Source organism: Lutra lutra, chromosome 6 (genome assembly GCF_902655055.1).
Source record: "Lutra lutra chromosome 6, mLutLut1.2, whole genome shotgun sequence".
Classification (NCBI taxonomy): domain Eukaryota; kingdom Metazoa; phylum Chordata; class Mammalia; order Carnivora; family Mustelidae; genus Lutra; species Lutra lutra.
The window spans coordinates 139,536,359-139,552,357 of NC_062283.1; the positions used below are offsets into that span (position 1 = coordinate 139,536,359).

Sequence of the window (15,999 nt, forward strand, 5' to 3'; positions counted from 1 at the left end):
ATACAAAAAAAAAAAACAAAACAGGTATCAAACACTGAACATCGTTTCCCAAGTAAGAGGAAAGACTCAGAAATATTTCCAGTAAAATAATCATAATGCACACATACACAAAGGTAAACACACACACACACACCCCGTATTAGAAACAGTTTCTGAAATCTGACTTTCAGCTTACAGACAAAAACACCTGTGATTAAAGGGGTTTTATTTAAAAGAATAACCTAGGCTTGTTATGGCTCATAAACTACTCAGTCCCAGGCTTCTTGTTTTGACACTGAATGGCATCAGTGCTATGCTTGTACCTGAAAAAGGAACCATGGGCCCTTGTTTTTGCTAAGAGGGATCCTTTGTCAAAGCTGTTCTAGTGAATGTGATGGTCAAGAAAAGTTGGTCCTGGAGAGTACATGGCATCCAAACCTGGGAGGCGGATCATCACACCTGCCCACGAGGGGCTTCCAGGTACAAGTACCTTTTCTTCCATCAATGCATAAGCCCCAAAGATTTACCCTGCTGATGTGGTATGAATCAAGTCTTGAAGAACATAAACTAGTTTTTATAGGAAGGAAAACTGTTCCATCCTCAGGGATGCTGGCAAAACTATGGTATATACTTGTTTTTCTACTATTTAAAGAATCCATAGTGTTACTCCATCTGATCATCTAAAGTTGAAAGGAACCAAGTCAAGTCTCACCAAAAATGTTAAAAGTATTAGCATATGGTATCATTTTAAAAATCTTCAATATCAGTTCGTGCCATTTGAAATTGCGGATATCTGACAATTTCTTTAATCTACAAAAATAGCGATCTCTTATGGTTCAAACTAATGGATATGTTTTTCCTTAGCTGTGAAGCCACTCCTAGAATGTTGTAATGTGAATGTTTTATAAAATGGAAAAAGAACAAGATATGGGGTAAAATATGAACCAAAATGTCCACAAACAGAAATTTTGTTCCAATATTCTTAGTTATTTTAAAGTTAAGTTTATACAGTATTTTCTCTTAATTCAGGATTGGCAAACTTTTTTGTAATACAAACATAATAGGAAACTTTTTGGGTGTTGAAGGTCACACACTCTCTGCTGCAACTATTTAGAACTCTGCCATTTCAGCACAAAAGTACCCAGAGATGATATATAAGTGAATGGGTATGGCTGTGACTCAATAAAACTTTATTGAAAATGTAAGCATGTGGCCATTGGCTGTGGCTTACTGGCCCTCACCCTAATTTATTAATCTTCCCAATATATCATTCTTTCTTTATTTTATAGGTTTTCTCTATTACACAAATCATCACTGTATTAGGTAAATTCTTATATATCCCATGCTTCAAGTATTTGGTCTGAAGGAAAAATATGGCTCAATATTTTTATAATGTATATGTTCTATGAGCCAGATTAGGCCTTCAGTTTACACAAAATAACTTGGGAATGTGCTCCACAGAGCTGGCCGATCCCCACGAGGCGAGCTGTAGGAGGCTGAAGAAGTTCTGCTGGGTGGGTAGAACATCACGATTCCCCACCACCTTTTCCCACCACTAGCATCTTCCCTCCTTTTTAAGATCTGTGGTGTCTCAAAATAAGACAATGTAAGAACTAATGCACGGCGAAATGAGAGGTGGGTATCAGTTTGGGCCACACTACTACTGACTGAAGGGAAATACTTTCTTCTGACCAGAACAAGAGAAACATCTCCTGGTGACGAGTAACTTATTGGCTCGGCTCCCACCCAGAAGGCGAGAGAGCTTGGTATCTGCTTGCCAAGATTTTGAAGTGAAGTGCTGAGACGGGTTATTTAGCAAAAACAAAGCCAAATCTAGTAAAATAAATTACAACAACCACACATGGACGACTGGGGTACCTATTATTTTGAAACAGGATGGGTTAGATCCTTACATAAGCTAATGAAATTAGGACGCTTTTAACTTCCACTTCATATATATTTCATGAATGGAGCATCTTTCTCCCATCTCATTTAATCCTTCCTCATGACAACTCTGTGGAGGACACTGTGTGAGAGAGGTTCCCTCTTGCCCAAAGTCATCCAGTGTCCGCTCCCACCAAGGATTCGAGTCCAAACTTCCTAATCCCAAACTTGTGCTCCTGCCATTATACATTCCCCAAAAGCCACATTTCTCAAATAGCCAGAAATTCTATATGCTGGTTGTAACCATCCCAGTCCTTGTTTCTGCTTTGTGCAAGCTATAGGTACATCCTGCTCAATCCTGAACCAATTCTCATCAGGGCTGATACTCTTGTCAGTAAATTCCAATGCACAGCTGGTGCCACAGTTGTCTCATTGGCCTTTCTCTGTTCTCTACTGTGTGTGCCTGGTGGTGTCTTCTAAGGACACCTCCGAACCCCTCCCTATCTCTCTAGGTAAGGTGGGGGGCTCTCTCGGATGTTCCCATAAGATCCCTTGAACCAGTCTATTCCTTATCACATTATACATAATGATCTGCCTCCAGGTCTGCATTCCTCACTAAATGGTAAGTTCCTTGAAGTCAGGTATATATTTTAATCATCATTATGTGCAGTCTCTGCACAACATTAGGTCTTCGAGAAATGCAGAATGGGTAAATACGTGAAAGGGTTAGGACCACTTTACCCACTAGGTCTGCCATCTTGCCCCGCATGCTGGCACTTTTTTTTAGCTCTTCTAATTCCTTCTTCAGCAGTGTGGGAGCTTTTGGTTAAACTAGATGGTGTCATCAGTTTCACTTTCAGGAATGTCGTGTTCGGTTGCCTCCTGCTGCTAAGTTCCACTGCCAATTCATCCTTTAGGGAGTCACAGGCAGGCGGGCCAGTCAAGACCATAAATTAGACCATTAGCCATTGCTGTCAGAGGCTGCCTTCACAGCCGAACAAATTCCTCAAGTCCCAGTCCTGCTCCGTCTAAATTGCCCACCAAAGATCTCCACGAGTATACTACAGAGATCCCAGAATGCTGTGAATCAGGATCTCCCTTGATAACTCTCAGCTCTTTATACAATTCAAGGTTATATTAACTTCCCATTGATTAAAATAATAACTGCATGTTCAGAATGAAAATTTCTTTAAGATGAAGTAGACTTGGGGCGCCTGGGTGGCTCAGGGGTTAAGCCACTGCCTTCGGCTCAGGTCATGATCTCAGGGTCCTGGGATCGAGCCCCGCGTCGGGTTCTCTGCTCAGCAGGGAGCCTGCTTTCCTCTCTCTCTCTCTGCCTGCCTCTCTGCCTACTTGTGATCTCTCTCTGTCAAATAAATAAATAAAATCTTTAAAAAAAAAAAAAAAAGATGAAGTAGACTTTACCTGAAGATCCCGCAATGTTGTCTCGTGACTGTCAGCATCGCCTTCAAGGACGGAATGTTGGTCAAGCTTGTCTTGTTCTTGCCCCAGCCAAACTTCAAATGCTTTTAGGTCTCTCTGGTACTCTTGGTGCAGGCGAACTAGCTTTTCAGACCTGGTTACTGCTTCCTATTATCAGCATTTAAGATGATTAAGATAGGAAAACATTACTACATGCAGTGGTGATGTACTATAAGAATGTAATGTTGGGATTTTAAGAAAACATGATTATCAAATCACTGAAGTATGATTTCCTAGAAGAATAAAGTGTCAAGGCTTACATAAAAAAATATAAAAACAAATTAGCAAGATGAAAAGGGGCCTTGAAGATTATTTTTTCAAGATAATTACCTGATCTTGGAATTCCTTATGAAATGTAACCTGGATATGCCAAAAAATGAATTAACTTTATGTGTTATAATAACACAGTTTTACTAATGAAGGAAACTGAAATTCTCATAATGTGCTGTAAGTGAGGATTGGGACTCTCTGTGGATTTAATCTTCCATGTACTTGTCTAATAAAACGGGATGTGCTTGAAAGTTATTTTCAGTTTCATTGTGAGGCCTAAATAAGAATTATGTTATCTGTGATTATTTATTGCTTTATAAAACTCTCATCGACAGACATTTAAAAATATTTATGAGTCTTCATTATGAAGCTGTCCGATTTTTTTCTTAAATTGGGTAATTTCCGGGAATTTTTATTGAGAATTATTTTCCTTTAGTAACTCTCATGTATGTTATAACAGTATTTGAAGGTTTTTGTTTGGGTTTGCTGCCGTTGAAAGTATTAAAATTCATTTGTTCTTCTGTGCTTTCACAAATCATCATTCCTGAAAATAAATTAGTCTTTAAATAAGCATGGGTCTAACCCCTCCTATTTCAGTGAGTCTGCGGCGAACCTGTTCAGCCATACCTTGGCTCTTTCTTTGATTGCTCTGTATCGCTCCTGAAGGTCCTGGAATTCTAACTGGGTGACATAGTGTTCAGTCATGCCAGCCCCTTTGAGTTCAATGGTCTCCAGCAAGCTGCTGTAACTCAGCACTTCTTCACTTAGTAACTAGAGAACATTTAAAAGAAACACCATCGTATCAGTAATACTGCTAAAATTAAGAGATTTTAGCTGTTTAGCTGACAAGTGATCTTAGGTTATCTACCTATAGACAAGTAGATCAACAGACCCATCCGTCTATACATATATATAAGTGTGAGAGAGAGCGTGTGTGTGCGCGCACGCACATGTATTTGGTATCTGGCTCAGAACTTTGTCTGAGATACTGATTCCAAATAACTTCAGAATCAAAGTTTGGAGACTTAATTGGTCCAAAAATGGGCTCCTTTCCACTCCCATACCTCCCCAGGCCCACCTTCTCCTCCAGTCTTTTTTATCAAGCAGTAAATGCCACGACATGCCACCCCGATGGCCATCTTAGAACACTGGAAGTCGCCCTTTCTCCCTGCTCTCTGTCATTCCAGCCACAATGAAACCGTGTTAGTTCTACTTCTTCACTGTGTCCTGACACTTGTCCTCATGCGTCCTGTACACTCTCTAGCCCACGCTGCTGCTGTCTCTTACTGGACTTCTGCAATATACTGCTGGTCAGATTCCCTGCTACCCATTCTCACTCTGTTCCTTTTCCCTACTGCACACAGCAGCCTGAGTGATAAAACACTGTAAAATTGTTAACAGAATCCTGTCACTCCTCAGCTCAAAGCACCGTCTTCCCAGTGCTGTCAGGAGCGAGGGGAGCTCCTCCGGCTAGCCCACGTGGCGACGCGTGGCCAGGGTCCTGCCGCTCAGCCAACGCACCTCTTTATTCTCTGTTCCAGCAACATGTGGCCCTTCTTTTAGTTCCCTTCTTGAGCCAGACTCTCTCCCTCCTCAGGGCCTGAGGACACGCTGATTACTGCATCTGGACTGCTCTTTTCCCACCACCTCCCCAGACTAATTTCTCTGCATGACATTCCTTTGGGCATGGTCTAAACTCTGCTGTTTCAGAGAGACTTTTCTGTCCCTTCCTCGACCCCAGGCAATCTGCATGAGCTCTGCATAGCTCTGCATTAGCTCTGTGCACATTCCCCTTTCACAGCTTTCTTTCTTCAGAGCACCTATCCCCAGTTATAATTATTGATCTGTTCATGCACTCGGAAGAATGTTTAATTCCCCACCAGAACACAGCCCTCTGTTTTATTTACCTAGAATTGAGCATGATGCCCGCACACAGCAAGCCGTCAATCAGTATTTATTGAATAGATGAATAATTTAATTAATTAGGCAATAAATCATTACCACAATACAATTACAAGGTAGATAACTATGATTAAATTAATTTTCAGATGCATAAATGAAACCCTAAAACGTTAAGAGACTTGGCATAGGTCCCATACGGCAATTTAGTCATTCAAGTAACTTTTATTCAGCATTTTCTCTGTGTCAGAGAGCCAAATGGTAGGGTCCAAAAAAAAAAAATTAAGCACCTTTATCTGCTAGGGGAGAGAGAGATGTAAGCATATATTCAATATAATGGATAAAGAGATATGGAGAACAGAGAACAGAAGAACTAAGTTAGCTTAGGGTGGTGGTATCGTAGCAAAGACTTCTGTCCGTTCAGAAAGGTGAGTGCAAGGTTGCCGGCTGCAGAAGCAGAGCTAGATCATTACCGCAGAGGCACGGACTCTTTGTTCCATCGCAAGTGGCATTTTCAGGAAACACAGTAAGGCTGAAGCCATGGGTGGAAGGAGGGCAGGAGAGTGAAGGAAATGAAGGTGGCAAAGGAGATGGTTAAAATTCTTACAAACTAGATGGGGAAGACTGTTTGGATACCATAGACAATCCCTGAGGCAGGAGAGTGAGGCATTCACCTTTATATGAAGATAACAGTAGATGGAGACAAGAGACAAACGAGCTGTTCGGAGTCTGCTGCAAATCAGGAAAAGAAGGATGGATTATCGTCAGGAGACATTTCTGAGATGAAATCAGCTGGACCTAATACCTCATTTGAAGTGGGGAAGAGAGAGAAGGAGCTGCAGATAATGAAGTTTCTAATTTAGGATATTCAGCACGGGATGACACAGATGAACTCAGAATGAGAATATCAGAATTTGAAGGGGTAGAAGTAGTACGCACTGCTTAGGGTGTGATGAGGCGGAGGTAGAACAGGTCCTCCAAAAAATATGCACAGGAGTAAGGACATAAATCAAAGGTCTCCAGAATTTTTTGTTTGATCACCACTATGAATAAAAGAACTCAGTAACATATCCCCAATATCCATCTATCTATCTATCTATCATCTTTCTATCTACCTACCTATCATCTATTTAAAAAATATATGTAGCACTATACTAACATAAGCATTAAGAAAATGTACAAAAGTACAAAAGATGTCATAAAAACAAAAGCATTTTTACTTCCTAATGATGATCAGCATAAAGATATTGAAAGATAATACAAGTTGACAAATTTTAAACATATCACAGAACATCTATGCAGTTTTCCTGGAAGAGAAAATTTTTGCTCACTAATAAAATAGTCACAAACATAAGTCAGGTTTAAGAAGCCATTAGAAATTACAGTAAAAGCCCCAAATACAGTTTACCGACGTGTACAGCCCTAGCATCCAGGTAGTCCCACTTTTATGTAACCCGGGCATTCTGAAGAAGCCTGCCAGAGGACAAAGGGCATCTGAAACCCAGCTCCCACCTTGGCTTTCCCCAGAGCGGTGGTTTTCTCGTGCAGCTCCGCGTACTGCCTTTCAGATTCATTGAGGCCGGCTTCCACACTGTCCATCCAGCTGGAAAACTGCCGAACGTCATCCTGATAACTTGTCCACTTAGAAAGAGCTCCTTCGAGTTGACTGAAAGGCATGCAAAAGGGCAATAATCTACATTGAGAAGCCATAAAAGTCCAGTCTGTCTAATCTCTATCATGCACCTGCTCTGTCCACGGCGCCAGCAGCGAGCCCGCAGATGAGGACGGGGGCCGGCTGGGAGGGGCGTAATGGCCAGCGCTTATCGAATCTGAGTCTGGGTCCCGGGCAAACATGACCCCCAGAAGCAAAGGACAGTGAAGCCGAGACTGGCAGGGGGAATAGTGGGACTGGACATAAAACTCAGAAGCCATAAGCAGGTCACCCGAGACCCTGGGAGAGGCGTGAAGGCAAAACTGGGAGAGACCCACTGTCTGAGGCTTTTCTGGAGCCAAGACCCTACAGAGGAAGCGAATCAACACTTGACTCCATCAAGTTGAGCAGGACATCCAAAGGAGAGCAAAAAGGAATAAATAAAAGACGGAAGAACCAAGCAAGAACAAGTACATAACTACCTTGCATGAGATTTAAAACTCAGAAAATCACAATGGAAAAATAGGGTAACGTTTTCGGAACTGGTCTAATCTGATTACTTCTCTTCCAGATAAATCACACCCTCCTTCTCTCAACATGGACGTTAGGTTTCCAACCCCATTAATCACATATGCCTAATTTCACTGCCAGAGTTTGGGCTGTTTGGTGGCAGACGCTCCACCCACATTCCCGCTCCAAGCACACCCCCGCAGCACACTGCCCACTGCCAGCCCCGTGCCCCCCTGGCCCGAGGGCATTCTCTGCTCCCTGGTGCCTGCCGAGCTTGAGGGCAACATAGGTGAGAAGTGCCAGGGATGGCGGCCCTCCCTGGGAGCAGCTCTCCACTGCCCTCCAGACACTCGGGGGAGCTTGTTTACAGACATTCTAGTACCCCAGTCCTCGCTGGGGTACTCTGAGACCCTGTTCTTCACAGGCTCCCAGCACAGCACAGCCGGATTCAGTTCCAGCTGTCCGCTGGCTAACCTGGTCAAGAACATTCTCTTGATCAACAGCCCTTCCTTCCTCGTCTCTCTCCCCCAGCCCCTACTGGTATTTTCCTGGGGTTACCTCCCAAGTAAACTGCTTGGTTTAAATAATGTATCTTTAAGTGATGAAACCTTTATCTTGTGACTTTTAAAGAAATGAACACTAACAAAAAGAAACATGGAGTTATATTAAAACATAGGCATGGTATGGCAGGCCAACCTGAATGTAAGATTATACCTGTAAGTTTCTTTTGTTCTAATAAAAAGAGAGAGAGAGAGAAAGGAAGGAGGGGAGAAAGAGAAGGAAGGAAAAGAAAGAAGGGAAGAAAACTCCAGGAGCAGTCTTCTACCGTGCTATCATATTGATCTTTTGGTAATGGCTTGGCAGGAGCATGCTTTATTTTCACTTACCTCTTACAGCGAATTGCTGCGGACGAAAGGGAAGCCCACATATCCTTCACACTCTGCAGCTGCTGCTGGAGAGCGGGAATGCCTTCCAGAGAGGTATTCTGCAGGACAGACTCCCCTCTGGTCACTATCATTTTCATCTGGATCTCTTTTTCCTGTTTCACTGATAATAGAGCCTGTAAGAGCCAATACGGAAGTCCTTTGTCATTTGCATGTTTAGTGCATCTGGCTTTAACTTTCCCAGCTCCTGAAGATAGTAGAATGACATACGATTGCATTGAGCCATGAATCTCTCGGGCTCCCTGGGTGGCAGCTGGGAGAGTCATTTGCTGGTGTCAGTAACCAATCCCCAGTCACCCGCCGGTCTCAGAGTGGACTGGGCTTTTCAGATCTCAATTTTTCTCTGTATAATCCCTTCTTTCCACTGAAATTTTAATCCATGAGTTTTCTTTTTTTGTCTGCTCAACAATCTTTTTTTTTTTTTTTTAGTTTCAGGGGTAGAGTTTAGTGGTTCGTCGGTTGCATACAACACCCAGTGCTCACCATAGCTACTGGTTTTTGATAAGAGAAAAATCGACTACAACAGAATTCACGGATTTTCAAAGGTCACAGGATGAAGAGCTTTATATTAAGGTCTCTAGCACAACAAGCCTAAAGAAATAGGTCAATTGACATTGTATATTAATCTAGACATTTCAAGGTCTTCCCAGGCACTCTTGTTTTTCTACAGAAGAAGTTTGAATTCAAAGTTATAAAGCTGGTATTACCGCTTAAAAAGCAAAGTTCATCCCCGTCCCTAATCTGCATCTAGAGTCACTGTCAGCCCCGCACTACCATCACTTTGTGCTGCGGCAAGAAGTAACTGCTAGCAGTTGCTCCCACGCCATGCTGTTTTGTTTTCTTTGGCTTTTGCTTCTGCTGGTACCATTCTCAAATCTCAGTTTGGGTATGAGGCTTTCTGAGAAAGCTCTGCGGAATCCCCACCAAGCCCCTCCCACACATCCCACTCTTCCTCCCGTTTATCTGCAGCACTGTGAGCACTCCCCTCTCTGCTATTATTGTCATCTCCGGGTCAGCCTCCAGCCCCAGACCATGAAATCCTCAAGCACAACAACCACATTTCACTCATTTTTGAATCCTTGAAATCAAGACAGAGGGCTAATCTCCTACAAGACGCCCAGCATACGACTGTCAGGCGAATGACTGCAGAATTTTATCACAAATGTGGAAGAGAACTAATATGCTGGGATAAGAGAAGAATTGACCAAAGGATACAGGCAGACCAGTGAGTTTGACCAAGATGGAAAATATCTTGCTCTAAAAATATTTCATCAAAATATTTTCCAAGAATAAATGTTATCTATGATATAATTTGAAACTCACCTCTTAACTATATCAAACAAGTAATGACCCTGGGTTGCAGTTTAACTTCTGTAAAGCATTTATGAGTGGATGTCTGGGGTCAGATGACTCAGGGATGCTCTGCAAACAGGGTCCACCCCCAGAGCCATCTCAGAGTTGTTGCGGAAAGAGCATGACTTAATCACATGAGATAGACAGAGCTTTGAGACATTGTGAGAAAAACAACTTCTGGAAATTAGAGACATTTCTCTGTAAAGTGCACACCTCCAGCTTAAGCATCCTGCTGTCCAGCACACTCTTGTCGGATGTTGGGTGACAGTAGGAGTCCAGCATGTGAACGGCATCCGTCAGCCAGTCTTGTAGCTCTTTAATCCCGAGGGAGAACTGACTGTGTTCTGCAACAATTCTATCCAATCTTGACACTTTCTCCTGGAAAAGACAGAAATCGTTTTCCAGCTGTGCATGACCACTCTACTGCCTACAGATGCCCCAGTCGCAAAGCTAACCACTGGTTTCAAATAACAGCCATCAGGCGTAGGTTCCTGAACTGCACAAATACGATGCACGTCTGCATTGATCGGAGATGTGGAAAGTATCTTTGGAATAACTGCATCAAAAGCAGAACAATTACAACGATAATTCACTGCCCCCCACTTTAACCACTGCTCTTTTTTATGGCAACTGTGATATTTTTTTGGAATCAGCAAAATTTCTTCCTAATGCCTCATTTGGAAGAGAATCAGAGTAGTTTCTACCTTTCCCATACCACATTTGGCTCAACTGATACCCTGTATCCGTATGACCTACCTTGTAGCCAGTTCTAAAACTATCAGAGATTTCTTAATAGCTCTAAATTTAAAAAATTGGGACCAGAGATATGATTTTACTTAGTAGTTAAAGGTTATATCTGACTCTAGTGAGGATTTTATGACTATGTTTCCAGCTCTTAAAGTATTCATATATCTACTGATTTTGACATCTAGATAAATACAAAGGAATAGGAAGATGTCCTTAATTCTTTCTAATTTCAGATATATGCCATTTTTTCTGAAGACAAATAAGAAGTAATTTATTCACAGGAAAAAAATGGGTGTGAGCATAGACTATTTATAAACATAGACTATTTGAGGACCCAAATCAGCAGACAAGAAGCAAGTCCACAGCAAAACAGGTGAAGCTGTGTTACGGCAGGTTCCCTACTTTCTATGATCTGAAATGCTGAAGAGAAATCTAGGGAACAAATGTTAGAAGCCACATAAAGCTCAAGGTAGACCTGCCCCAAGAAGTTCGAGATGAGCCTGCCTTCTGCCTGCTGAATGTGCTAAGTTAGCTCACCAGGGTGCCCCATTTACTTTTTCCTAAGCTGCTAGAAAAGATACTTCATCAGTGATATGAATCATTGGTGATTTTGAGCTCTACTCTGGAATCCAAAATGAAACTCTCAATCAACACATCCTTGACAGCTATGATTTAAAAAATGATCCCAAACTCATTATATTCAATCCAATAATTTTAAACTGCTTTGAATTCACGTTTTTCTAAAATCATTTAATCTGAGATTGTTTAGATCCCAAACTCTGAATTTTGCCTTATGTTTGCACTTTGAGTCTTCAAGCTAAAAGCCTTGGGGAACACCCCACTCAGAATTGAAGAAGATATTTCCATTAATAGAGATTGGAAGTCTCTTCAGTCTTTGAAACCACCCCTGCTTCTTTTCAGACAACCACACTACCGTGATGCAGCACAAAAGCACGACTAGAATGGAAGGTTGGGAAGGATGCTTAATACGCCTTATTCCTGACCCTGCGCACACCTTTGCACAACCCTACCAAGACTCCAGATCTGTGGCCTCGTTGCTACACACACACACACACGCACATGCCCACACACACATGCACGCACGCACGCACGCACACACACACACACACGCAGCACATGGCGGGCGTTACCTTTGTTAAATTGCTTAGAGCTAGATACTGAGCAGACAGCTGCGACACTCTGTGCATAAAGCTCTTGCTGGCAGCTTGTCCTTCCCACAGCTGCTGAGCCTTCTCTCTTAGCCTGTTGAGCTGAGGCTCGTAGCAGTTTATTTCCTCAAGGACAGACTGAAAAGCACAAGCAAGTTACTATTAAGAGGCTGGGGAAAAGCACATCGCGGACGAAGCTTTGGTCCAAACAACACGGAAATAAACACGGTGAGCGACGGGTGTGCCCCGAAGGCTTTGTTATTTCCAGGCTACATGCGGTTTAGACTACAGGACGGAAACAGATCACACCTCAAAGGAAAGCCAGAAAACATTAAAATCTGTTCAGAAATCGGGAAGGGGTACACTCCGTCTCCAGACAGCAGAACGTGACTCCAGGGGCCCTCCTGAATGCAAGGGGAACAGAGGATGGGGGTGAAGACGTGGCCAGAAGGCGGAGGGTGTCATTACCTGGAGCTTCTGCTGTTCCCTCCTCTTTGCCGGAAGATCATACAGGCGATTGCTGCTTTCCTGCACCAGCTTCTCAGTTTTGCTCAGCCAGTCCTGCACAGGCTCAGCACTTACTTCAAAGTCCTTCATTTGGATCTTTAGATTCTACGAAGTTTAGATTACGTTAGGGATTAAAAAAAAAATTAATAGCAAGTGCAAAGAGCTTCACTTGGCAACGAAAGCCCAGCACACACAGTCCGGCCCCTTTGCCCTTTCCCCTCTTTCCTTGTTCCCGATGTGTAGGACGTTCTAATTTTCACCCTAGCACCCGTGTAATTTTTGAACATCCTTTTAGGCACAAGTTTTTCAACAAGGAGTTTTGGCCTCGTTACCCAGCCCACACCAGAGTTCACACCCACTCCTCAACTTCTGTCACATTTGTAGTTTATATCAGTCAGTATGTGCTTTTTCACAGACTGGGCAGGCTTGTGAGTTTTCGTCTCATGCAGGCAGGCCCTGTCTCCACACTAGCTTCCAAGCTCCATGAGGGGAGGGCCCATGGCATACCACTGGTACCTTGTAGAAATGTAAATAAATATTAACATTTTGTCAATTTTGATTAATTTATGGGACAAGAACTAGCATATGGTTTTTATATGCTTATTAGGATTTAATCATTAATTTCTTTATTTTAATTTATAATGATACCCCCCAAAAAAAACCCAAATAGTGTTCTTGTTTGTTACGTAAGAATCTGTGATTACTTTCACAGATACTTTGTAGACATTAATAGCTGTAAAATGTATTTGATAAGGTTTTATACAGAGCCATTTAACTTTGGCAAAGGTGTCCATATCCACTATTACTTATAAAAATGCTAAACTGAAGCGAATTTGAAATTTATTTTACCATGTGAACAGACTAAAGGCTTTTAAACTTAAATTTAAACTTAAATTTAAATCAGAGCTTTATGGATTATCAAAGAAATAATCCACAAAGGTTAGCTGAAAAGCTAAGTGACAAGGGCTACAGGAGCCTGTGGGAGAACGGCTCACGGTTCCATCGGTATCTGATCCAGACTATCTATAATGTGGGAGAGTCACACCTGCCATGGTCCCCTCTTAGGGACATGGGTAGCTGTAGGAATGCTTTGGAAAACTTAGAGTGTTTCATAAATATAAGACACCAGGATAATTCCTAGAGCATTCTAATAAAATTTAACCTTCATGAGGGCAGGGGTTCTCCTCTGTTGTATTATCTGCTATTATCTCCAGACCTTAGATTAGTCCTTGGCAGATGGAAGATGCTTAATAAATATTTGTTGAATAATCAAATAAATTCATAAATTCAAGGTGTTTCCATCATTCTGCTAGTAGATTCTCATGGGGCCCTCAAGGACACACTGGAGACCATTTTAAGGAATTCAGTTCTACAAAGAAATAGAGTAAGGAGCAGAGCATTAGAGATCCAAGATAGTTGGATCATTAGATAGTTGGCTTCCTTAGGTAAGGACTGAAGTCAACGGGTGTGAGCAGTGGGCGCCGGGAGCAGGAAGAAGAGCCTAATACTAAGTCAAACGATGCCTAACATTTCTCCTGCGCTTCCAATCTATAGGGCTGTAGAGACTTCCTATTAAATGTTCATTCTGCATGTGTTTCCAATTATTTCTCCCAAGGTTTCAATGACCACCTCTAACTCTTATAAAACCCCACATTTACAGAACTGTATTTATGCAGCACTTTAAGTCAGAGAGCCTGGGTTCGAACCCGTCTCCATCACTGACTAGCACTGAGAACTTGACAGATTATGTAATCACCTTTTGCCTTAGTTTCCTCGTCCTCGACAGAGAAATAAGGGAGTTCATACCTCGGAGAAGGGTTATGAGGGTTACAGGCACTGATGCACGTTCAGTGCTTACGCTGGTGCTGCTCCGCTTAATGTTCACTGGCCCTGCTGCTGGACGGTTACCCTCTCTGTTGGACCGGTACTCCTGGTCGCTGCTACTTTCCTGGCATTACCTACTTAATATCTTTCAGGCCCATTTAACTGAACATCTATTATATGGAATTAATTTTTGTTATCCCCTCCAAAACTACCTTTTCTACCATATTCACATCTCGGATAACAGCATCACCATTCATGCCATCTTCCAAACTAGAAACTAGATTCAAACTTAGCTTTTCCTTCTCCCTCATGCCCCTCAATGAATTAACTACCAAATCCTGTTGTGTCTTACCTTAGGGATAAATTCTCTATCCATTATCATTTCCTTAATTCAGGCCCTCAACTCTCTCATCTCAACCATCATGAGAGGCTTTCTCTAGTCTCACAGCTTCCCCATTCTCATCCACACTATGTTCACAGTTGACACTCCAGCAAGTTTATCTCCAGCTTGAAGACCAGCAGGTTCCTCACTCAGCCTTTTTCAAGTAGGGCTTTGAGAGAGAATTAAGCCCTAGTGTTCTAAAGCATCCATTCTATGTAATGAATTAACCTCATTCCTATGCATGTATTACAGTACGGGTTATGTGACATCCGTGGGGAAATTGAGAACATAAACGTTGTTCAGGGGTTCAGATAAAAAACCCTGATAAAAGTCAAGATCAAATTGCTTAGTACACAAGACATTTCCTATTTTTCCCTAATCCTCTTTTCCAATCTTATTTTTTTTATTCCTCCCACAAAACTCCACGTGGATGTCAAATTTCTCAAAGTCCTCCATTGTTGACACTCACAACACCTGGCCTTGTACATCCAGATGCTTCTGCCTGAAACACAGGTCAGCCCTGGCAAATTCAAAGAATGTTAGGCCTTCAAGGATTAATTAAAATGCCATCTTTCTTATACCGTCCCTCAATTTCTCTAAGTGGAGTTACTTGCATCATTCTCTGAATGACTCCCATAACCTCAATGTATCTATATTACATTGCAATCATCTCTTTATATACTATACTCTCTAGAAAGTAAACTCCCTGAGGAAAGGGAAGAGACTAACCGTTTTGTATTCCTAACATAGTGGCTGGCACGTATTGTTTTCTATTTTATTCCTAATAGAAATGAAGGAAGGAAGGAAGGAAGGGAGGGAAAGGGGGAGGGAAGGAAGGAGAGAGAAAAAAGGGAAGGAAGGGAAGGGAGGCAGAAAGGCAGGTGAATCCTCACCTGCCCGTTTACTCCTGGACATCTCTTGGACCAGGTAATCATGCAATTGATGCTAGATGTACTACCTTCAACAATAAATGCTTCAGCGCTCAGGCCACATTACAGTAACTTAGATTTCTTTAAGATTATGAGTAAATTTCTAGGCAATGCACAATGGTTATCACTCTCTAGTAAATGGACGATGCCCTCCATGAGAGAACAGCGGCCATGACAGACAAGAATTACAACAGTCTTGGGCTAGGGAAGTATTGAGGGAACATACATTTTCTCTCTCCAGATATTAATTCTCTATTATTATTCTTTCCCATTCTGGATTAATTATGATCATTATCAAATAAAGGATCTATTCTGCCAGGAAGTGTTGGGTGAAAGGGAAACAATTACTCTCCATGCCTCTAAATTTTCCTCTAAGAGAAGAGCTGATACACAAAACAGGTGATCTCACAAGAAAAAACAAACAGTTCCATCATGGCGGTAATTATGATTATAATAAGTTCAACTTATG

The 15,999-nt window shown here is 42.1% G+C and overlaps 1 protein-coding gene across 1 annotated transcript in view; it reads right to left on the reverse strand.

The window, feature by feature from the left end:
- The window catches only part of SYNE1 (spectrin repeat containing nuclear envelope protein 1), a 472,480-nt gene that overhangs the window by 209,225 nt on the left and 247,256 nt on the right, over positions 1-15,999 (reverse strand). The window contains 7 exon segments of the mRNA XM_047733936.1: positions 3,289-3,453; positions 4,243-4,386; positions 7,027-7,180; positions 8,563-8,735; positions 10,186-10,350; positions 11,871-12,026; positions 12,357-12,500. Coding sequence (XP_047589892.1) covers positions 3,289-3,453; positions 4,243-4,386; positions 7,027-7,180; positions 8,563-8,735; positions 10,186-10,350; positions 11,871-12,026; positions 12,357-12,500 — 1,101 coding nt within the window.